The 24,473-nt window shown below is 44.9% G+C and overlaps 1 protein-coding gene across 2 annotated transcripts in view; it reads left to right on the forward strand.

The window, feature by feature from the left end:
* The window catches only part of TCF7 (transcription factor 7), a gene marked incomplete at its 5' end in the record, with an annotated part of 1,449,389 nt that overhangs the window by 689,084 nt on the left and 735,832 nt on the right, over positions 1-24,473 (forward strand). For both annotated transcript variants that reach the window (XM_082255193.1, XM_082255194.1), the window contains one exon: positions 21,422-21,554. In XM_082255193.1, coding sequence (XP_082111319.1) covers positions 21,422-21,554 — 133 coding nt within the window. The remainder of the gene's footprint in view (positions 1-21,421; positions 21,555-24,473) is intronic.

A 24,473-nucleotide genomic window follows, 5' to 3' on the forward strand; every position in this document is an offset into this window, starting at 1 on the left:
TGCCTGATAAATACTTTGTGGGTTTCTTCTATGTCGTTAACTCTAGCGCTCAAAACATTTGATCCCTTTTCCACTACTTCTATTTTTTTTGACATTACGTCCATTTGTCCTTTGAGAGAATTTATCTCTTGTGTCAGCGCACTTACAATAGAAGACGCCATATTTGACATGTCTTGTTTTGTGGGGATTATTGCCAACAACTCCTGCCAGTCCTGAATTTGAGGTCCCTGGGGGGTTAGGGAGTCCATTCCATGGGCTATTACAGTTCTGTCCAATCCTAGCTGATGCTGGCTTACTGGTGGGGCTTCAGTGGCGTCTCGCTGATTACTACCAATTTTTTTGGAGGTGTTTGCGTTGGCCGACGCTGAGCGTGTCTGAGCCATTTTGGGATGCAGGACACTTTTTTCCTGTGTGGGGGGGCTACGTATAAAATATTCTGAAATATCTGAATGTCTTACCGGCGTTATAATAGCCGAACGTTCCCCTCCACCACTCATAGACCAGGTAAAAAAGCTTCTATCCTATTTCAGCCGAGATGGTACTTCCTTGTGTTGTCTCCTTAGGCAACCCACAATATTCACATACACATCAGGATATAACGATATTACCTCAGGGTCCGCCTGTACGCTCTCGGTATTCAGTCTGGTAGTATTGCTCCCCTGGACTCCAGTATTCCGGACTGCCTGGTCGTCAGCGGTCCCCTTCACTGCTCCCAAGTCCAGCCAGCCCTTCAGCCACCACTCCTTCCGCTTCTACGGCGCGGTTTACCCCCTCATGTGTCCGGTGTATGTAGTATCACCGCTGCGGACACCGCCTTGTTCCCACCATGCTGCTTGTTGTGGCCGGTCCTAAGTCGGGCCGCTCGATCAGTCACCTCAGCGTCTAGCGGGGAACGCCAGGCTGCACAGGGCGGTCAATCACCGGAGCTCCGGAAGCCTCGCTGCTCTCTCACTGCGCCATTTCCGCAGTCACGTCCCTTGCAGGGAGGATCCTTCGTGGTATCGCATTTTTGAGATTCCTCTTCTTACTTTGTCTCAGAAGGTTGCCTTTTTAGTTGCTATTACTTCTGCCCGCAGAGTATCTGAGTTGGTGGAGTTGTCCTGCCGTTCACCCTATCTGGTGTTCCACAGAGATAAAGTGGTACTCCTACCTAATCAGTATTTTCTTCCTAAGGTGGTTTCTGATTTTTATTTGAATGAAGACATTGTGCTGCCTTCGCTTTGTCCTAGGCCCAAGCATTCCAAGGAAGTTGCATTGCATTCTTTGGATGTGGTGCCAGCAATTAGAGTCTACCTGGGGGCTACTTAGTCATTCAGAAATTCAGATGCATTTTGTCCTTACCGAAAGATCTCGTAAAGGATTGGCTGCGTCTGCTGCGACCATAACTAGATGAATCAAACAGATGGTAGTTCAGGCTTATTCGCTGAAGGGTCAGGTTCCTCTTTTTCCTGTGAAGGCGCACTCTAATTGGGTGCTGAGCGCTTCCTGGGCTTTTCTTCATCAGGCATCCGTAATGTTTGCATGGCGGCAACTTGGTCGTCAGTGCACATGTTCACAAAAATTCTACATAGTAGATGTGTTGTCATCTTTAGATGCCTCTTGTGGCCACAAGGTTTTGCAGGCTGCTGTCTAAAAGAGAAATATTTTTCTCTTTGAGGGTGTATGTGTTTTTTCTGGGTGAGCTTCAGTTGTTCCTGGTTGAGCTCCATGTTACCTTGCTGGCTACGTTTAGCATTGGGAAATTACATTCTTTTTTGCATTTTTTTCCACCCCTCATGCAAATACTGCTTTGGGACTTCCCAATGGTCAAGATGATATGAAGCTGCGTCTGTCATTGAACAATAGAGAAAACTGGATTTTTGACTTACTGTAAAATCCTTTTCTCTGAAGTTCATTGACAGATGCAGCACCCGCACCTCTATTTATGTATGGAATGGGGTTGTGGTCTTCTAAAACACTGATTGCATCAAAACTGAGGGCTATAGCAGAGTGTGTGGGTGTATGCCTGCAGGGATGGACCCATAGGCGTGGTAAAGCTTTTTCCTGCCTAGTGTCCTACTCCTGTAGGGGGCAGTATAACCCAATGGTCAAGAAGATATGAAGCTGCATCTTTCAATGAACTTCAGAGAATAAGATTTTACGGTAAGTAAAAAATCCTTTTATTTGTGTCATTATCAAAACTTTTGGCCATGGCTGTATATAATGGTTGTATTTATTGGTTTGTTTGTTTTCCCTTGTTGAGTTGCTCTTATAGGCTGAATTGAAAATGGTTTGTAAAGACACTGAAAGGACTTGTTGCAACAGAGGCTGTTGGCTCAGTGACACTTGTAAGATATCTGGTCCACCCAAGACAGCACATATTAATTACCCACTTATGGATCGGAAGAATTTGCCCCCTTAATGACCAGGTCATGTTTTGCAATTCACACTGCATTAATTTAACAGAAAATTACACCAACGTGCAACGCTGTACCTAAGCAAAATGGATGTCCTTTTTTTCCCCACAAATAGAGCTGTCTTTTGGTGGTATTTGATCACCTTTGCAATGTTTATTTATTGCGCTATAAACAAAAAAACTGACAATTCTGAAAAAAAAAAAAAAAAATTCACTTTCTGCTATAACACCCCCCCCAAAAAAAAAAAATATATTTTTTTTTTCATCCTATTAGGCCAATTTATATTCTGCTACATATTTTTAGTAAAAAAAAAAAAAAAAAATAAAGCGTATTTTGATTGGTTTGCACAAAAGTTATCATGTTTACATACTAGGGGAACGATTTTGTAATTTTTATTTATTTTTACTAGTAATGGAGGCGATCTGCAATTTTTAGCGGGAATGTGACATATCGGATCCCTAACTGACATTTTTGACACTTTTGGGGGGACCAGTGACATTACAACTGTAATCAGTGCTAAAAATATGCACTGTTACTGTAATAATGAACATAAAAAACTGGCGCAACAGGACTCAAAATGAACCTCAATAGCCTCCTAGGAAAATTATAATGGGAAGATGCACGGACCTGGATGTTGTGTGGCAAAGTCCAAAAGGTCCATAAAAAGCACCGGTCTGTGCACTCCAGAAGGCTGCTGACTCTCAAGTGGAGAAGTAACTTGCAATATACTGGAAGATAAGAACAGCGCCACTCTAAGTGCAGTAAACTCAATACTTTATTTGACATCTAATAATGCTGGGTACTCACAAGATAAAACGATTAAAAAGCATGATGAATGTGTGTAAAAAGATCCATTATTCCAGTGCCTGGGCGAGGAGGGGCTGATGTGCTCCAAACAAGTCCGTCCGACTGCGGGAGTAAGCAGTATCCGGACCCCAAGGACACCTGCAACGCCTCCGGCGGCGGACTTCCGGGTTGGGCGTAGAACGTGGGCGTGATGACGTAGGCGACGCGTTGTCGGAGCATGCACTCCTTCCTCAGGCCTATGAACTCGCCATCTTGGAAAAGGGCATTATATAGGGGAGGAATGCTCGACTGCCGCAGGGTCCTAAGAGGAGTCCTATGCGGCAAATACCCTCACTGAGGACACCTGGACGGCAGTTCGAGCCTAAGAGCTAAGTGGGTATGGTTGAATATATACACACAGAGTATACATAAATAGATAAAAGTGGTCATATACTGCAAACTACAGGATTACTAAAAAAAGAAAATGACAGACATGATAAATAGAAACCTAATAGTAGGAAGTATTGTATCTGGAACCGATCCTAAAGGCAGCAAAAAATAATAAAAATAATAATAATAAAAAATAATTAAAAAATAAATAAATAAATAAAAAAAAATAAAAAAATAAAATTGAAAATAGATGATGGAAAACTAGATGCGACTGATAAGAATTACTGTGGGAAGGATAAGGAATAAAAAATCAGGAAAAAAAATAAATAAATAAATAATAATAAAAAAATAAAAAATGTATAAATAAAAATAAAAATAATAATAATAAAAATGAAAATAAAAATGAAAATAATAAAAATGAAAAAAGAAAAAATAATAATTAAATGAAAATTAAATTAAAAAATACTACTAATTAATAAAAATGAAAAAAATGAAAAAAATGAAACAAACTAAATGAAACCTGATGGAATAAATTTGAATGGATGGAGCTAGTGACAATTTAAATAAAAAAAAAAAAAGGGGGAGTAGTAGGCATATAGCATACACTCTCACAACCCTCTTTTAAATGTGAAGAAGGGGAACTGTGTGCACATGCAAACAGTGTCGCAACCGTCATTCACTATCAAGTTTAAAATACCAACTAGACTTGTATAAAAACTATCATATACCGCCTGAAAAAATACACATACATATATGTATATATGCACATACATATGTATATATATAAAGGCATGATAGTAAAATGGTAAAACATATAGGTTGTTCACAACCTATATGTTTTACCATTTTACTATCATGCCTTTATATATATACATATGTATGTGCATATATACATATATGTATGTGTATTTTTTCAGGCGGTATATGATAGTTTTTATACAAGTCTAGTTGGTATTTTAAACTTGATAGTGAATGAAGGTTGCGACACTGTTTGCATGTGCACACAGTTCCCCTTCTTCACTTTTAAAAGAAGGTTGCGAGAGTGTATGCTATATGCCTACTACTCCCCTTTTTTTTTTTTATTTAAATTGTCACTAGCTCCATCCATTCAAATTTATTCCATCAGGTTTCATTTAGTTTGTTTCATTTTTTTCATTTTTATTAATTAGTAGTATTTTTTAATTTTAATTTTCATTTAATTATTATTTTTTCTTTTTTCATTTTTATTATTTTCATTTTTATTTTCATTTTTATTATTTTTATTTTTATTTATAGTTACATAGTTACATAGTTAGTGAGGTTGAAAAAAGACACAAGTCCATCCAGTTCAACCCATGATGCGTGTGTGTTTGCTTTTAACCGTACATTGTGTACCCCTGTATGTTGTGGTCTTTAAGGTGTACATCTAATAGTTTTTTGAAACTATCTATGCTCCCCGCTGATACGACTGCTTGTGGAAGAGAATTCCACATCCTTACCGCTCTTACAGTGAAGAACCCCTTACGCACTTTAAGGTTAAACCGCCTTTCCTCAAGTTTTAGTGAGTGGCCACGTGTCTTATTGTATTCCCTTTCTCTGAATAGTTTGTTCCTTATGCTAGGGTCGCCAGTACAGTATTTGTACATTGATATCATATCCCCCCTCAATCGTCTCTTCTCCAGAGAGAATAGGTTCAGTGCTTGTAGTCTTTCCTCATAGCCGATGTCCTCCATTCCCCTAATTATTTTTGTTGCCCTCCTCTGGACTTTCTCCAGTTCCAGCACATCCTTCCTGCGGACCGGTGCCCAGAACTGGACAGCATACTCCAGATGTGGCCGGACCAGAGTCTTGTAGAGCGGGAGAATAATCTCTTTATTTCTGGAGTGAATCCCCCTTTTTATACATCCCAGTATTCTGTTGGCTTTGCTTGCGGCGGCTTGGCATTGCATGCCACTGCCAAGCCTGTTGTCTACCAGTACCCCCAAGTCCTTTTCCATCCTAGACTCACCCAGAGGTTCACCCCCTAGTGAATAGCTTGCTTTCTGGTTTCTGGCACCCAAGTGCATTACTTTACATTTTTCTACATTAAACCTCATCTGCCATGTGGTTGCCCACCCCGTTATTTTGTTCAGGTCTGCTTGCAAGATTTCCACATCCTGCATAGAAGATATTGGCATGCCTAATTTAGTATCATCTGCAAATACTGAGATTGTACTAGATATCCCCTCCTCTAGATCATTTATGAATAAATTAAACAGGATTGGTCCCAGGACAGAACCCTGGGGGACCCCACTTTCCACACCCGCCCAATCCGAGTACTCCCCATTAATCACCACCCTCTGGACTCTCCCCTGGAGCCAGGTCTCTATCCAGGTACTCACCTTATGATCCATACCTACCTTCCTTAGTTTGTACAGTAAGCGTTTGTGAGGAACGGTGTCAAAGGCCTTTGCGAAGTCCAGATACACCACATCCACAGGCTTACCTTTATCTAGGTGGCAGCTCACTTCATCGTAGAAGGTTAACAGATTGGTTTGGCACGAACGATTTTTCATGAATCCATGCTGATTTCTACTTATAATACCATTTTCATTACTAAAGTCTTGTATGTGGTCCCTTATCATCCCCTCCAAAATTTTGCAGACTACTGATGTTAGGCTGACCGGCCTATAGTTACCCGGGATATATCTCGGCCCCTTTTTAAATATTGATACCACGTTGGCTTTTTTCCAATCAGCTGGCACCATACCCGTCTGTAAACTATCCTTAAAGATCAAGAATAATGGTCTGGCAATCACCTGGCTGAGCTCATTAAGAACCCTCGGGTGCAAGCCATCCGGTCCCGGGGATTTATTTATGTTAAGTTTCTCTAGTTTAGCTCTAAGTCTATCCTCTGTTAGCCATGGCGGCACTTCCTGAGGTGTATTATTTAGTTCGGCCTTACAAGCGGGTTTCGTGTAGCCCCCCGATTCCTTTGTGAAGACTGAAGAAAAGAAATTATTTAACACTTCCGCCTTTTCTCTGTCCTCAGTGGCCATTTTTCCTTTATCATCTTTTATGGGGCCAATGTGCTCTGGCCTGGCTTTCTTACTGTTTATATACTTAAAGAACTTCTTGGGGTTCTTTTTGCTCTCCTCCGCTATATGTCTCTCGTGTTCTATTTTAGCCGCCCTGATTTCATCTTTACATTTCTTATTACACTCTTTGTAGTGCTTAAATGCTGCCAATGACCCCTCAGTCTTGTATTTTTTGAAGGCCTTTTCTTTAGCTCTAATATACATTTTAATGTTGGAGTTTAGCCACCCAGGGTTTAGTTTTGCTCTTTTAAATTTATTTCCCTGTGGAATGCACTGGCCCACTCCCTTGTTAAGTATGCTCTTGAAGCACTCCCATTTTTCCTCCGTGTTCTTTGTTCCCAGGGTTCTATCCCATTTGATATTTTCTAGCAGCGAGCGCAGTTTAGGGAAATTGGCTCTTGTGAAATTCAGCGTCCTTATATTACCCTTGTGTTTCCTATTACTGTAATTAATACTGAAACCAATTGACCTATGGTCACTGTTCCCTAAGTTGTCCCGTATTTCTATATCCGTGATCAGGTCTGTATTGTTGGTAATCAGTAGGTCAAGTACCGCATTGCTTCTTGTCGGTGCATTCACCATCTGACCCATGAAATTGTCCTGCAAAACATTTAGGAACTGCCGAGCCTTGGCTGAGTGTGCGGTTCCTTCTGCCCAGTCTATATCTGGATAATTAAAGTCCCCCATTATAATGACATTTCCCATCCTTGCTGCCAATCCTATCTGTAACATGAGGTCCGCCTCACCCTCCTCCCTCTGGTTGGGGGGCCTATAGCATACGCCCAATATTACCTTCCCCGCCGTGCCTTCCCTTTGAAGCTCTACCCATAGGGATTCTGCCTCGTCCATAGCTCCATTATTAATATCATCCCTCATATTTACCTGTATACTGTTCTTAATATACAAACATACCCCTCCCCCTTTTTTACTTTCTCTATCTCTGCGATAAAGGGAATACCCCTGAATGGACGCCATCCAGTCATGAGAGCTGTCAAACCAAGTCTCAGTTATCCCCACAAAATCTAAGTCCTCCTCAAATATCAGCAGCTCCAGCTCTCCCATCTTGTTGGCCAGGCTTCTGGCATTGGTATACAAACCTCGTAATTTTGATCGGTTATATTTATCCTCTTTTGATGTTTTTAGGCTGCTCTCTTGATTTTTCCCCGTACCCACCCTGGGTATAGGAGCTCCGCACACCCTATCGCTAATGCCCCCATTTCTGCCCTCTGAAACTTGCTTTCCACTGGGTAATTCTACATCTGTACCCTCCCCCCCATTCCCTAGTTTAAAAGCCCCTCTAACTTTTCGGCCATCCTCGCACCCAGTACGGCTGCACCCACCCCATTTAGGTGCAATCCGTCCCTACCAAAGAGCCGGTGACCGACTGAGAAGTCGGCCCAGTTCTCCAGGAACCCGAAACCCTCCTTACTACACCAGCTCCTCAGCCACTCGTTAACTTCCCTAATCTCCCGCTGCCTCTCTGGTGTGGCTCGAGGTACAGGTAGTATTTCGGAAAATATTACCTTGGAGGTCCTAGTCCTCAACTTAGCGCCTAAGTCCCTGAAATCGTTTAGGACTCTCCGTCTTCCTCTGCCTATGTCATTGGTACCCACGTGTACCATGACAGCTGGGTCTTCCCCAGCCCCACCCAATAATCTGTCCACCCGATCCGCTATGTGCCGAACCCGAGCGCCCGGCAAACAACAGACTGTTCGGCGCACACGGTCTTGGTCACAGATTACACTGTCTGCCCTTCTAATAATTGAGTCCCCTACCACCAGCACCTGTCTTTCCTTTCCCTTTCTCCCAGCCTCACTGGAGGAGTTCTTCCCCTGGCAGCTAGGGGCGTCGCTCTGCTCCAGCAATGCTGGTCCCTGACTGGTTTCCCCAACATCACTCAACGGGGCGAATCTGTTGGGGTGCTCCAGCCCAGGATCAGCCTCCTTGCCTTGTTCCCTTCTACCCCTCCTAACTGTCACCCCTCTACTCTGCTCTGATGCCTGCACCTCCGATACTCCGCCCACCTCTGTGCAGACCCCTGCCTGCACCTGATTGGTACAATCCTGGCTCTCCTCCGGCATGGACATTCGTCTCAGTGTTGCCAGCTGCTTCCCTAGATTCAGGACCTGAGCTTCCAGGGAAGCAACGTGCTCACATTTTGCACATTTGTATTCGCCTTCGATCACATGATCGAGGAACGCATACATATCACAAGATGTACACCGAGTCGCATCTCCACACCCGCCGGGCATTGTACCTACTATCTAATCTAATGGGGATTCAGTAATTTAAGCCTATCCTATGTGGCTATTTCCTGGCTTCCTAACGCTACCTTCTCACCCTCTGGTATTCCGCTCCACTCACTTGACACTCAGTTGCACAACACTCACAATCTCACAGCCAGGTCAGACGCACAACACTGAGTCGCACCGCCCGGTCAGACGCACAACCCTCAGTCGCACAGCCCGGTCAGACGCACAACACTAAGTCGCACAGCCCAGTCAGACGCACAACACTAAGTCGCACAGCCCGGTCAGACGCACAACACTAAGTCGCACAGCCCGGTCAGACGCACAACACTAAGTCGCACAGCCCGGTCAGACGCACAACACTAAGTCGCACAGCCCAGTCAGACGCACAACACTAAGTCGCACAGCCCGGTCAGACGCACAACACTAAGTCGCACAGCCCGGTCAGACGCACAACGCTGAGTCGCACAGCCCGGTCAGACGCACAACACCGAGTCGCACAGCCCGGTCAGACGCACAACACCGAGTCGCACAGCCCGGTCAGACGCACAACACCGAGTCGCACAGCCCAGTCAGATGCACAACGCTGAGTCGCACAGCCCGGTCAGACGCACAACGCTGAGTCGCACAGCCCGGTCAGACGCACAACACCGAGTCGCACAGCCCGGTCAGACGCACAACACCGAGTCGCACAGCCCGGTCAGACGCACAACACCGAGTCGCACAGCCCGGTCAGACGCACAACGCCGAGTCGCACAGCCCGGTCAGACGCACAACGCTGAGTCGCACAGCCCGGTCAGACGCACAACACCAAGTCGCACAGCCCGGTCAGACGCACAACACTGAGTCGCACAGCCCGGTCAGACGCACCACGCTGAGTCGCACAGCCCGGTCAGACGCACAATGCTGAGTCGCACAGCCCGGTCAGACGCACAACACTAAGTCGCACAGCCCGGTCAGACGCACAACACCGAGTCGCACAGCCCGGTCAGACGCACAACACTGAGTCTCACAGCCCGGTCAGACGCACAACACTGAGTCGCACAGCCCGGTCAGACGCACAACCCCTATCGCACAGCCCGGTCAGACGCACAACCCCGAGTCGCACAGCCCGGTCAGACGCACAACCCCGAGTCGCACAGCCCGGTCAGACGCACAACGCTCAGGTAGTAACAGGTACTCCCAGATACTCAGGTACTCACAGATACTCAGGTACTCACAGGTACTCACAGATACTCAGGTACTCACAGATACTCAGGTACTCACAGGTACTCCCAGATACTCAGGTACTCACAGGTACTCAGGTACTCACAGGTACTCAGGTACTCACAGATACTCAGGTACTCACAGATACTCAGGTACTCACAGATACTCCCAGATACTCAGGTACTCACAGATACTCCCAGATACTCAGGTACTCACAGATACTCCCAGATACTCAGGTACTCACAGGTACTCCCAGATACTCAGGTACTCACAGATACTCACAGGTACTCACAGATACTCAGGTAGTAACAGGTACTCACAGATACTCAGGTACTCACAGGTACTCAGGTACTACACTACACCCTCAGTCAGTGTACAATCTCAGTCACCAGTCTTACTTACCTAGTGTATGTCCCTTTAAGTCTGACTCTAGCAGTTCCTGGCTTTTTTTTTTTTTTCCCTCAGACGGTCAGTCTCCGCTCTGCACCCGCCTCCCTCTGTCACTTCCCGGTCAGCCTTTGCTCCGCTAGTCTCCTCTGCTCCCTCTCTGTCAGGGGGGGGGGGGGTCCGCACCACTCGCCGCCCGCCGCAAAAAAAAAAAAAAAAAAAAAAAAAAAAAGGGGGGGGGGGGTTTACTGTACCGCTCGCCACCCGCGATAAGAGAGGGGGGGGTCCCGACCCGCTTGCCGCTCGCTTCTGGGGGGGGGGGGGTTCGAGCGCCGCTCCCCGCCGCTGCTCTCCTGGGGGGGGGGGTTACTCACACGCGGTCGGTCGGTCGGTCGGTCGGTCGGTCACGCACAACACACTCCTCTCTCCTGCACGCCCTGACAGCCTCTGATCCCGCGCTCTGCTCCTCTGCTCCACAGCACCACCTGCTGGCGATTACCCAGATTTATACATTTTTTTATTTTTTTATTATTATTTATTTATTTATTTTTTATTCCTTATCCTTCCCACAGTAATTCTTATCAGTCGCATCTAGTTTTCCATCATCTATTTTCAATTTTATTATTTTTTATTTATTTATTTTTTAATTATTTTTTATTATTATTATTTTTTATTATTTTTTGCTGCCTTTAGGATCGGTTCCAGATACAATACTTCCTACTATTAGGTTTCTATTTATCATGTCTGTCATTTTCTTTTTTTAGTAATCCTGTAGTTTGCAGTATATGACCACTTTTATCTATTTATGTATACTCTGTGTGTATATATTCAACCATACCCACTTAGCTCTTAGGCTCGAACTGCCGTCCAGGTGTCCTCAGTGAGGGTATTTGCCGCATAGGACTCCTCTTAGGACCCTGCGGCAGTCGAGCATTCCTCCTCTATATAATGCCCTTTTCCAAGATGGCGGGTTCATAGGCCTGAGGAAGGAGCGCATGCTCCGACAACGCGTCGCCTACGTCATCACGCCCACGTTCTACGCCCAACCCGGAAGTCCGCCGCCGGAGGCGTTGCAGGTGTCCTTGGGGTCCGGATACTGCTTACTCCCGCAGTCGGACGGACTTGTTTGGAGCACATCAGCCCCTCCTCGCCCAGGCACTGGAATAATGGATCTTTTTACACACATTCATCATGCTTTTTAATCATTTTATCTTGTGAGTACCCAGCATTATTAGATGTCAAATAAAGTATTGAGTTTACTGCACTTAGAGTGGCGCTGGTCTTATCTTCCACTACTGTAATAATGACACTGACGAGGAAGGGGTTAACCCAGGGGCATGTGAGCCTAGGGTAGTGTTTTCTAACTGTATGGGGGAGAAACTTGTGAAATCAACAGAGAGACTTGTGATCCTAAATTGGAATGAACACAGAGTGCCTGTGATCCTCCTGAGAGAGCAATGACCTGCTGTGTTTACAACAGCAGACCGTCGTTCTCTTGTCGCGGGGAGCGATCGCTGGTGCACGGGGGCAAGCGTGGCTGCTGGCCCTGTGGATCACTCCCTGTACAGGGGTTCGCGCAGCCGAGCCAGCCTGCCGCAGTATATCTGCAGCAGGTGGTCGGCAAGTGTTTAAAGGTTGCGCTCAGCCTCTAAGGTATAGGGACCGCTGCACCAAAAAAACCCTGGAGTACTGGGATTCGAAACCATTGTGAAATCCCAGTCAAACCCAGTTGACGCCTTCTGAGGGGAAACGGGTCTGACAGGAGCTAGCGGTGTGACATTAATGGGCCCATACTGCAGGCGGCCGCACTGATACTACAATTGTTTGCTCTGAATCTCATCATACACTGTAACTGCAATTTTTATGAAAAATTTTGGCTTATTAAAGGATAATTCACTGGGAGTTTTTCCTGATTCACTGTGATTTTTTCTTGATTTTAACGCCTAACATCTATGAACTGAGAGCCCGTTTTCACTCTAAACTCCCAGGAAGCGACTATCAGTAGCTGCATCCATTCCATCAGGACATGCGTATATGTGCATAGGATCCCTTGTGGCTCTGATCTTCTGGTAAGCTGCCAATCATTTTATTCAGGACACAGTGGTGGAGCACTGACACTTTCAAATGGTTTTGCATGAAGACACCGTAACACTAGGGATATGGATGGAGTGGGTATGTTACTTATTTATAACCATTTTTTTATTCATTTTTTTTTTTTTTCATATTTGCTTTATTTTACTTTAAGTAGTCTGTAAAGTGCACCAGTCACTTTATATTGAACTAGACCTTAAGCCCGTTAAATTAACGGGCGCAAGATATAAATGATCAAACATTGGTAAAAACAGACTTGTTCCAGTAAGGCGTACTTTGCTACTAAAGTCAGTTTGCTTATAAATGTCCCTTTAATAGCGTGTCTATGTTCTGCGTTTTTTTTTTTTTTACAGTAATTTACAGGTTTTTTCCTCTGTTTAAATTATCCTTTTCCTGACAGCAACAGCTTTTTTCCTTTAAAAATTAATCATGGCTCTATTCGCTTTTTTCACCACAATAATTACAGTCAAAGGGTTTGCCAAGTGTAAGTTTCCTCATGCAATTCCAAGTATAAGTTTCCTCATACAATGTCCTTTTAATATCTTTAAGTCTCTCCCTCATTAGCCTCCTTGTCCGACCTATCACGCACTGTGCACTGCATCCCTGCTGCTCTAGCAATCCAATCTAGTGTCCCCATCGGAGTGCCTCCTTACATCAGTGTCCCCATCTGAGTGCCTCCTTACATCAGTGTCCCTTTATGTGTCCGGGTCAGAGTTCCCCTGTATGAGCCCCGGTTAAAGTGCCCCTGGTCAGAGTTCCCCCTTAATAATTCGGTCAGACTCCCCCTTAATAATGCGGTCAGAGTCCCCCTTAATAATGCCGTCAGAGTCCCCCTTAATAATGCCGTCAGAGTCCCAGTCAGAGTCCCCCTTAATAATGCTGTCAGAGTCCCCCTTAACCACTTTACCGCTGCTACTAGAGCTCTACTGCGGCAACGTGGCTCGATAACGTCTGGCAAAGTAGACCAACGTCGCTAGACATTCCCCTCTCTCGGCGGCGCATGCCCACCTGCCGCCGGAGGCTCGCTCCCGCTGTATTCAGTCACAGCGGGAGTCGGGCCAGAAGAGGAGCGGCGGTGATCACCGCTGCTCTTCCACGATCGTCGGGGAATCGAGTGTAGAGATCCGCCCGCTTGTGTAAACAAAGCGGGCGGATCTCCTAAGTGACAGGCAGGGTCAGATTGCAGGGTTCAGCATAGCTGAACCTGCAATCTGTCCCTGTGTCACTCAGTCCCCTCCCCCCACACATGTTAGTAAGCACCAGGCATACATTAACCCCTTGATCACCAATAAAAATTAACCCCCTCCCTGCCAGTGTAATTTTTACAGTAACAGTGCATATTTATAGCACTGATTACTGTAGTAATGTCACTGGTACCCCCAAAAGTGTCAAAAATGTCAGTCAAGGGTCTGATCTGTCCGCCGCAATGTCGCAGTCCCGCAAAAAAAATCGCAGATCGCCGCCATTACTCGTTAAAAAAAACCCACCAAAAACGATAGAAATCTTTCCCTTAGTAAACGCAATAAATTTTGCGCAAACCAATCAAAATACGCTGATTGCGATTTTTTTTTACCAAAAATATGTAGCAGAAAACAAATTGGCCTAAAATGATAAAACATTTTGATTTTTACATTTTTGGGGGGGGAATTTCATTAAAAAAATGTGAAAAATATTATTTTTTCAAAATTGTCGCTGTTTTTTTGTTTATAGCGCAAAAAGTAAAAATCGCACAGGTGATCAAATACCACCAAAAGAAAGCTCTGTTTGTGGGAAAAAAGGATGTACATTTAGTTTGGGTACAGCATTGCATGAACACGCAATTGTCCGTTAAAGTCGTACAGTGCCGAAAAAAAAAAAGTGGCCCAGACGTAAGAAAATCCTCCGGTGGTAAAGTGGTTAATAAGGCCGCCAGAGTCCCCCTTAATAAGGCCGCCAGAGTCCCCCTTAATAAGGCCGCCAGAGTCCCCCTTAATAAGGCCGCCAGAGTCCCCCTTAATAATGCCGCCAGAGTCCCCCTTAATAATGCCGTAAGAGTCCCCCTTTAATGTGCCCTGATAAGAGCTGTGTTTGTGTTCTCTAATCAGACAATATTTCCATATATATTGTGACAGGAAGTCAGGTAAATCTGTGGATGTTGTCACAGACAGGAGATACACTTCTGCTTGGGTTAGACAATTCACCAATTACTATAGGGTGTCGGCTGAAAAGGTAGCCAGGACGGCTTAAGGAAGTTGAAAGGCCTTCAGCTGTTCGGAATGAGGAAGTTAAGGCCTCTATAATTTGTCCAAAGGAAGTCTAAGGATTGCTGCCTCCTGACGCTGTGTGAGCTGGGGAGAGGACAGTCAGATGTGTGCCTCCCGACGCTGTGTGAGCATGGGAGAAGGATTTCTGCCTCCTGACGCTGTGTGAGCTGGGGAGAGGAGGACAGTCAAATGTGTGCCTCCCGACGCTGTGTGGGCATGGGAGAAGGAATGCCCCCTGAAGCTGTTTGAGCATGGGGAAGACCTCCTGGAGCGATGTGCGCTGAGGAGGGTAAAAAGTGTGAAGACTACTCAAGGTGAGGTCTTGGACTATTTCTATGTGGAAAGAAATAAATGCACTGTTTGCTATGTGAAGAGACAAGCAAAGGAATGGTTGCTATGTGAAGAGACAAACAAAGGAATGTGTTCTATGTGAAGAGAAAAGCAAAGGGACATGTTCAATATGAAGAGGAAAAGGGACATGTTCAATGGACATTTGTTGTGTGAAGAGAAAGTAAATGGACTATTTAGTGTCTGCTGTAGGATCAGCAAAGTTTGCCCAACAGTAGGTTGGAGACAGACTCCGTAGGTAGGTTTCTGTATGTGAGAAGGTAGTCGCCCACAGTGGCAAGGATTTATTTTGTGTTTTATTTTTATTTCAATGTTTTGACGCTTGCACTTGTGTTGAAGAAAATTGCATGAATAAACCAAACTGTTGTTTGCAACCACTTCTCGGCTATCTCCCTGTGTGAACGCACCCCCCCAAGGGGTCATCCATACCCGCCACCGAGCTAATTCCCCACAATATATATATATATATATATATATATATATATATATATATATAAATATATATAATATACACAGTACAAAATGTCAGCTTCACAGAGTAATGAGACGTCTCCTACTATCTCTCTCTTCTTATCTGCTATGTAACCCCGATGGTGTACACAGAGCCTATGTGTGCCGCTGAGCAGATAACTTCAATTGTCTGATTGGTAGGTGGGAGTGGTTTATGCAAATTACCCACAGAACTGCAGAGCTGATCACATGCTGAAGTGCAATGCTGTATTTATTTGTTTCTAATATATATATATATATATATATATATATATATATATATATATATATATATATTGTGCAGAATGAAATGCAAAGTCTTATATATACATATGCATTATGAAGTACATTGAATACAACATTTAAATGGCTTTTTTGTTCATGACATAATTCATCACCGTAATGTGAAAAGGCAGTTGTTATGGGCTGGCAGCAGTGTCAGCTATTCACTCAGATGATGCTGTGGGTTGCCACCCACAGTTTGGGATGTCTAGCCCTAACAGACTGAAGTAGGGCGGGGCGAAGACTCTGCACTCCCAACGGCTGTCCGTGGGGCACATGCACAGTAGTGCAATCCCACGGACACAGGGACACTGGATGCAGAGACACTTGGATTTTATTATTATAGATTGGTTTATATATCCAATAACAATCTCCTTAAAGCACAATTGGTTGTTCGATCACCAGTATTTAGTGTTGCATGTGAAATATCATTAAACGGTTTATTTATAAGATTGATTTTTTTTTTTTTTCTGGATGTGTGTGTTGATGCACATATGACACACAGGGTTTGTATCTTATTTTTAGATGGCACACTATTGTTTATGAGACAGCACTTGCCCTACCTACTGTATATGTCCAAACTGCACTTTGATTGTACACATCTTAGCATTCTGGAAGAGTTGCAGCTTACAGTGGTACTATAGTCTTGTTGTTTTGTTAAAAATAAGTTATACTTGCCTGCTCTGTGAAGTGGTTTTGCACAGAGCAGCGCCAATCCTCCTTTTCTCTATCGTTCGTTGACAGATGCAGCTCCATATTCTTCCTAACCATTGGGTTATGCTGCCCCCTACAGGAGTAGGACACTAGGCAGGAAAAAACTTTACCACACCCATGGGGCAGTCCCTGAAAGCATACACCTACTCACTCTGCTATAGGATTCAGTTTGTTTCTGCCTAGTTTAGGAGAAGGACCTAGTTCCCGGCTGGGACTTCGGTCTTAGCTTGTTTTTTTTATTTTAAAGGGAACCTTTTGTTTATTTATTTTTTTTAGCTAGTTAAGTTCCTGAGAGAACTGCAATTAACAGCCGGACTGGGTTTCAGACTGGATATCCTAGATCCTTAAGGTCTCTCAGTCCTGCCAGCGAGCGTTTGCAGGGTATAGCCCCGTGCTAGGCTTCGCCACGACAGAGCCCCAATGGACAGCCCAAGAGTGAAATATCTCACCGGGACGCACACGACCTGGTTCATCCTGAGTCGCAGCATGCCCCTTGGCCGTCAGCAACCCCAACCCAAGTGGAGAGGTAGTCTGTCCAGAGTGGCGCCCACCCAATTGTCATTGGTATGGTCAGTAGTGTCCCCCCATAGCGATTGCGGTCCCGGGGTGGACGTGGACCCCTCATTGGGATTGTCGGACCCCGGGGTTCCCTTCCATTTCCCCCAGCACCTCTAACATTCATGGTGGTCTTTTGGCCCCAACCTACCCCCACGCCCCCCTCCTTTGCCACTTGCTCCAGTAAGGGGGGGGGGGGTGGATGCGGTTGTTGCTGACCGTGTTGTCTGGATCACACACAGGGGTTTTTGAGCAAGTTCCTAGCCCCCCTGGGGGTTAGTGACTTTGGGCTCCCTGCGATGGTTATAGGCTTGGGGGGGTTTCTTCATCCGTGGGTCTGCGCCTCACGTGGCTGGTTTGGGCGGAAGATTTACGCCCTACTCGCGACTGTCCGGGTACCTGACCGAGTGCCTGACCAAGCTGACCGAGATGAGCGGACGGTACTGCCGACGGATGCATGCCTCACATGGCCGGATCGACCCGAAAACTGAGGCCCCCGGCTTTGCGGCCTACTTGTGGCTGTCCGGGTACCTGACCAAACTGTCCAGCAGATGCTGACGGAACGCCTCACATTGCCGTAACGGGCCAAAAATTGAGGCTGCAGCTTGTGGCCTACATGCGGCTGATGGAGCTGGCTGTCTGAGTGACAAACCCAGGTTGTCCAACCTGTCCGAGCTGCTGATCAAGCTGACGGCGGACTCGCGAATGGATCAGGCGACCCCCCCCTCCCCCGTTATGTTCTCAGGGTGAGTTTAGCATATAGCGACTAATGGGGTTGTGTCCACGCACTTCGGGTGCTCTGCGTTGAGAATAATTCCTTTTTTACTGCACATGCAAGGGCGCTGGTGGATGCACTGATTGTATCGGTGCAGAAAATGTTAACATGGGGGCGCTGGTCCCCTCGGGGCCTGCAGATCCCCTAAAAGCGGCAAAGGTACTCCTCTTTCCCGCCTACTGTGACAAAATTGTGTTGCTAAAAAGCTGGTCTGCGGACCAGGCTTCTATAAAGGCTCTATCAGATCTCCCCTTTACGGGGGACCGCCTATTTGGGTCATTGTTGGATGAACTGATCAAAGACTACTCTTCTTCCTCTATCCGCTAAGGGCAAGTTACCGCGTAATAGATGGAGCCCTTATTTTCTGCACACAGCCGGCCCCTTTGTGCCTTCGGCACGCAGTTGAAAGGACCTAAGCCATTTAGGTAATCTGGGGGTTCCAAGAAGACCTGGTCGGGTAAGCCGAGAACAAGCCCCTCCAGATCTGTACACAAATCTCCGTCTGCATGGAGGGATGCCTTCACCCATATCTGGGGTAGGGGGAAGTCTTTGTTTTCTGTCCGGGAGCAGGGACCCCCTTGATTCAGGACAAATGGGCTCTGATCGGGTTACAAGATTGAATTCAGGTCCCGACTGTCGGACAGATTCTTCCTGTCCAATCTACTCCTATCTTCAGATCAGTTCAGGGATCTACGAGAGGCAGTACAAAGTCTGCTGTCTCAAAGGGTGATTGTGCCGGTTCCATCTCGGGAATGCTTTCAAGGGTTTTATTAAAATCTGTTTACTGTTCCCAGGAAAGAAGGAAAAGTGCGTCCAATTCTGGACCTCAAGGCTCTGAATCGCTTTGTGCGGGTGCGGGTATTGAGGTTTCGAACGGAGTCCATTCGCACGGTAGTGACATTCCTACGTTCCTAAGGGGACTTTTTGGCCTCTATAGATATCGAGGATGCATATCTGCACATCCCCTATTTACGCTGGACTTCAGCGTTTCCTTTGCGTCGCTGTAGGGGAGGGACATTATCAATTTGTGGCGTTACCCTTTGGTCTCGCCTCTGTCCCCAGGGTCTTCACCAATGTGTTGGCTCCAGTATTGGCATTACTGTGACAGCGGGGGATTGCGATACTTTGGTACCTGGACGATCTCCTCTTAAGAGCACAGACTCCCACTTAGTTTTGGTGGTCGATCTGTCAATCACTGTACGGACTCTGCAAGAGTTCTGTTTGCCATCAATTTCAGAAAATCTGCTCAGGTCCCAGCCTCCAAAATGGTTTATCTGGGACCGACTCTGAACTCGGCCTCTGCGAGGGTGTGTTTCTTCCCCTGGAAAAGCTGCAAAAGTTGCAGAGGGCGATTAGATTGCTGTTATCCAGCACTCTGTCCTCATTACCGACTTGCATGCGAGCTCTAGGCCTGATGGTGTCTACCTTCGGGGCGTTTCCGCTTGCTCAGTTCCACACGAGACATCTGCAAAGGAGTATTTTTATCAAGTGGAACAAGGATCCAAAATCTTTGGACAATCTGATTTTCGGTTGAGTTAAAATGCAAGAAGTGCTCTTCTGTGATGGCTCCGTTCCTTTCCCCTGCGTCAGGGCAAGCCCTTCCTGCAATTGTATTGGACCGTGGTATCCACGAATGAAGGCCTGTCTGGCTGGCGGGGGGTACTTGGAAAGCTACGTTTCAAGGGGACCTGGACTCTGAAAGAGTCCAGACGTCCGATCAATATTCTGGAACTCAGAGCAATAAAACTTTGCTTGAGTCACTGGCCAAATCATCTGCAGGGTTGTCCAGTTCGTATTCAATCAGACAATGCCATGGCCGTGGCTTACGTCAATCAGGGGGGCACCAAGAGTGTCCTGGCGGCCCGGGAGGTGGCCGAGATCTTAATATGGGCAGAAAATTTTGTTCCAGCCCTCTCCGCAGTGCATGTACCCAGAGCAAAGAACTGGCTGGTTCGGATTACTTGAGTCGTTAGGTGTTGGATCGGGGGAATGCGTGCTTCCCCATGGAGTTGTTTCGACTTGTGTATCCGGTGGGGGACAACCGATGTAGACTTGTTAGTTTCTCGGCTCGGCGAGAAGGTACAGAGGTTTGTAGCCAGGTCTCGGCATCCTCTGGCCGACGGCACAGATGCACTGGTGGCTCCTTGGGGTCAGTATCGGCTGATCTATGTGTTTCTTTCTTTGCTGAAACAAATGTGGCATGTCAGGATGTGAGGACCACTTAAAGCAAAGTTCAACTTTTGAGTGGAAAGCCGCTTTAAAGTGACACTAAACACACACTGCTTCATTTACATTGTCCCTTCTATTTCTGTATGTGGATGATGGGTTTGCAATTATTTCATTTGAAGTACCTTTTTACTAATTGATATACAGCTGTCACATAACCCAGATCTTTCCCAGCCTGTCTGCAGGGAAACCCAAGCAGGGGAGGCTCTAGTCCTCTGCTGCTGGTCACATCTTCAAAAAAAAAAAAAAAACAGCCTTTGGAATACAGAGTAAAAATAAATCTAAATGTTTTTAAATTGGCATACAAATATATATTTGAAATTAAATATGTATTTAGTGGAAATAACATGGTATGGGCATATTTCTGCTAGTCACAAGCTGTGTCATGCCCCTCCAGCCTGTGCCTTAGAATAACAATTACCATCTACATGTAATATCCTGCTCCATTGTGTTTAGCTGACCCATTGTGTTTATCCTGCCCAATTGTGTTGAGCTGGTTAGTAGACTTGGAGGATGGACAGAGTGGGCTGTCATTTACCACTGTTTATACACCCACATGTGTGACTGTGTAGTCGCATGGGCTGCTCAGATGTGATACGTAGGAAATGCTCAGCATAGAAACTCACTGAAAACAGAGTTTTCACAACAACTGAAAAATCCCTAGCTGAATTGAGCACATGAACAGAAGGTGGAGACAGAGAGCAGCAAGATCAACCACATTTTTTGCAGAATACAGAAAACAAATCTCATGGTGACAAAGTATGAATAGCATGTAATACAGTATTTATTGATAGTTTTTTTATTATGTGGGTTTAGTGTCACTTAAAGCTTTGACTATAAAACCTGGAAACTGATTGATTTCTATGCAGAGCTGCACCAGATTGCACACTCCAGTTGTGGTAAATCCCCCCCACTGGCAGTTAGGCCACCAGAGGGTGCAGACCCCTTAACAACCAGCATTCAGTCTCCTTCCCCTACCCAAAAATGCACTAGTATTAAAAATGCATCAAAACCCAATCAAGTCATATTCAATTATTGCCCTGAAAATTGGATCAAATCGCAGCCGCAATAGTGTGAACCTAGCCTGAGGAAATTTATCAAAAATACTCTTTGAATCAAATTAAAACATGAGTTTTGCTTTTTAACACCTATTTGATATTTACCGGATGTAAAATTAGTTTTTTAAACTTGTGAGTTTTACAGAAGATTTTGTTGTTTTGTCTTCTAGTCCAGTAAGGTTCCTGTGGTCCAGCCATCGCATGGGGTCCATCCACTCACACCTCTCATTCCATTCAACAACGAGCCATTCAGTCACAGCTCCCACTCGCCACATTTTCCTGCAGACCTCAGCCAAAAACAAGGTAACCTGTCCTACATACCTCATTTACATGTTTTTTATGAACCTACTTCCTCTCTCCTGGTTTAGAAGAGTTGCGTTCTTTTTAAAGGGCAACCAGTCAGATTCTCTTTCAGGTTTATTATGTATAATTACATTTTGAAAATTACGCACATTATTATAGACTTTCATCACAGGTAGTTCTTTCTTATACTTTGTCATGATTGTTGTTTTTGTAAACATCAATGATAATATGCCAAAGGGTTGTTAATTACAGAATGGTGTCATAGGTGTTTGAAAGGTGTTGAATAGGCTTAAATGTATAGTTTTCCAGCAACCTACCAAAGTACCTTGAACAATATAGCGTTCCCTATCTCTTTATTCCCCTACTGCACCCTTAATAAAGTAAAAAAGGGCAATTGAAATCTTACACTTTTTTTTTTATCTCGTTATAGTCCTGTTAACCTGCATCTTATGATTGTGACTTATTTTTGCATGAAATGCTGCTTCCCTTAGTGATGGCATAGCTGAGTAATGGCCACACCCCTAAGCACAAGCATTCTTACCACTGCATTGCATGTGTGTGTTAATCAGTGCACAGAATAAAAGTATAATGGCCATTTAGACACGTATATATAAATAAATGACAAAGTAAATGGATAAGTGTAATAGTAGTGCCAGGTGAAGTCCAAAATAGTTCAAAAGTGACTGTGTGATGAAAAGTCCAAAGAAAGTGCCAGGAAAAAGTGCCAGTGCTTGGTGCTGAATCCTCCAATGTTCCAGGAGATCCAATCACAAAGGTGACTTTCAAAGGAGAAATAGGATGTAAACTCACCAGATATGGTGGGTCTCAAATGTCATATGACAAAGAGACCAGTAGTGCTTTATGACCAATCCAGGTCAGGGAAAAGGTGACTGCTGGGCTCTGGTCCCCCTAGACCGGGATTCTCCAAGGTAAATGGATCGGATCCCTGAGGTCCTCCAATTTGGATTAGGGAGAAGAAAAAAGAGGCTCCGGATGGTGCAGTACCGTTAAAAGTATTATTTATTGAGGTGGGTAGCAAAACATGGATAAAAAATGGATGATAAAATGCTAGCTGTCCACCGGTATCTGTCTGTAGCGTGGAGAGCGGTTTGCGTTCCAGGCTCGACTTCCGGGTTGACGGCGTGCGTTCCACCTGACGCGCGTTTTGTCAGAGCATATGACGTCTTCAGAGGTGAGTTTACATCCTATTTCTCCTTTGAAAGTCACCTTTGTGATTGGATCTCCTGGAACATTGGAGGATTCAGCACCAAGCACTGGCACTTTTTCCTGGCACTTTCTTTGGACTTTTCATCACACAGTCACTTTTGAACTATTTTGGACTTCACCTGGCACTACTATTACACTTATCCATTTACTTTGTCATTTATTTATATATACTGTCTTACTGTGCATTTTAAGGGCATATATTTTAGCTTTTTTATGCTTTTAGATTGGTATTTTATCCCTATTTGCATTTTACCAGCAAGCGCTATATTATCCTTTTTAGCCGGGGGGTTTCTTTACTCAATCAATTTTATCTATAGCAGCTGCTCCGTTATATAATATATACTTTTGTATTAACTAGTACACATCATATTAGGCACTCCTAGGCGTGAGGCATATTCTTTGAATATATACATCTACATTTAGACACGTGCATAACTACTAACAGGCAAGTGGATCTAAGACTGTGAAAACAGTTTGTTGGTATAATGTCAATCTCACTGAAAGTCTATTCCTTTGTGTTCTGTCCCCACATGAAGGCGAATGAAGGTATAACTGATAATAGCTGTGTGACTTCCTACCTTCGTATCCAAGCAGTGGGGCAGACCGGACCGGCAGATGCTCAGGTTAGATGAATCCAGACTTAGGCATGAAGATGAAATCAAACGTGGGTTTATTCAATCCAGATACAGCAATAGACGGTGATACAATACTGTTCTGTAGTAGTGGTATCAATACTGTCCTGTTGGTGTCTATCCTGAGGCTAACTGCTGGTCAAAAACTGATGCCTTTTCACAAGTCCAAAAATGTGGAGTTTTCAGTCACACAGCCATAAGGAACTGAAGATGGCTGCTGGATGTGACAAGACACACTGTCTGAAAAACCACGCCCATGATGTCAAAAAACTTTACTTAACAAGAACAGCAGTACAACAATGCATAGAAACAACAAGTGAAAGAAAGATGATAATGCAATGTACAAATAACTGAGGAGAACAGCACACTTTGACAGTAATTGAGCTTTAAACTATGATGATGTCTTAAGAGAAGTATTGCCAAAGCTTTTTTGGCCATACTTCTTTTTTTGATCACAGGAGTGCATTTAGCTTTGCTCTCCTGTAATGCAGAATCAGCCAATAGCTAGCTGTTGCCCACTATCAGCTGATGTGGCAGAGCTGCTCCAGGTAATATTGGGATCCACCCAGCTGCCTGGTTGACAGCCAGCTTTGCCTCCCACCATGCGGAAAGCCAGCCGCTCCTATGCCCTATTCAGTCCCAGCGCTCCAGTCACCGCTGTCCACTCTGAAAAGATTGAAACCTGAGCAATCATTAAACATTAACCACTTTAAGACCAGAAGGATTTGCCCCCTTCCTGACCAGGCCCTATTTTTCAATTTGGCACTGCTTATTTTAAGGGACAATGTGCGGTCGTGCGATGCTGTACCCCAAAAAAAATTGGTGTCCTTTTTTCCCTTATAACTAGAGCTTTCTTTTGGTGGTATTTGATCACCTGTGCGATTTTTATTTTTGGCGCTATAAACAAAAAAAGAGGGACAATTTTGAAAAAAAAAATATATATATATTTTTCACACTCTGCTATAGGACATTCTCAAAAATAAAAATTTTAAAATTAACATTTTTTAACATTTTAGGCCAATTTGTTTTCTGCTGCATATTTTTGGAAAAAAAAACAGCA

This window comes from Pelophylax lessonae, assembly GCF_965119305.1.
Source record: "Pelophylax lessonae genome assembly, chromosome: 4".
NCBI classification, from domain to species: Eukaryota; Metazoa; Chordata; class Amphibia; order Anura; family Ranidae; genus Pelophylax; species Pelophylax lessonae.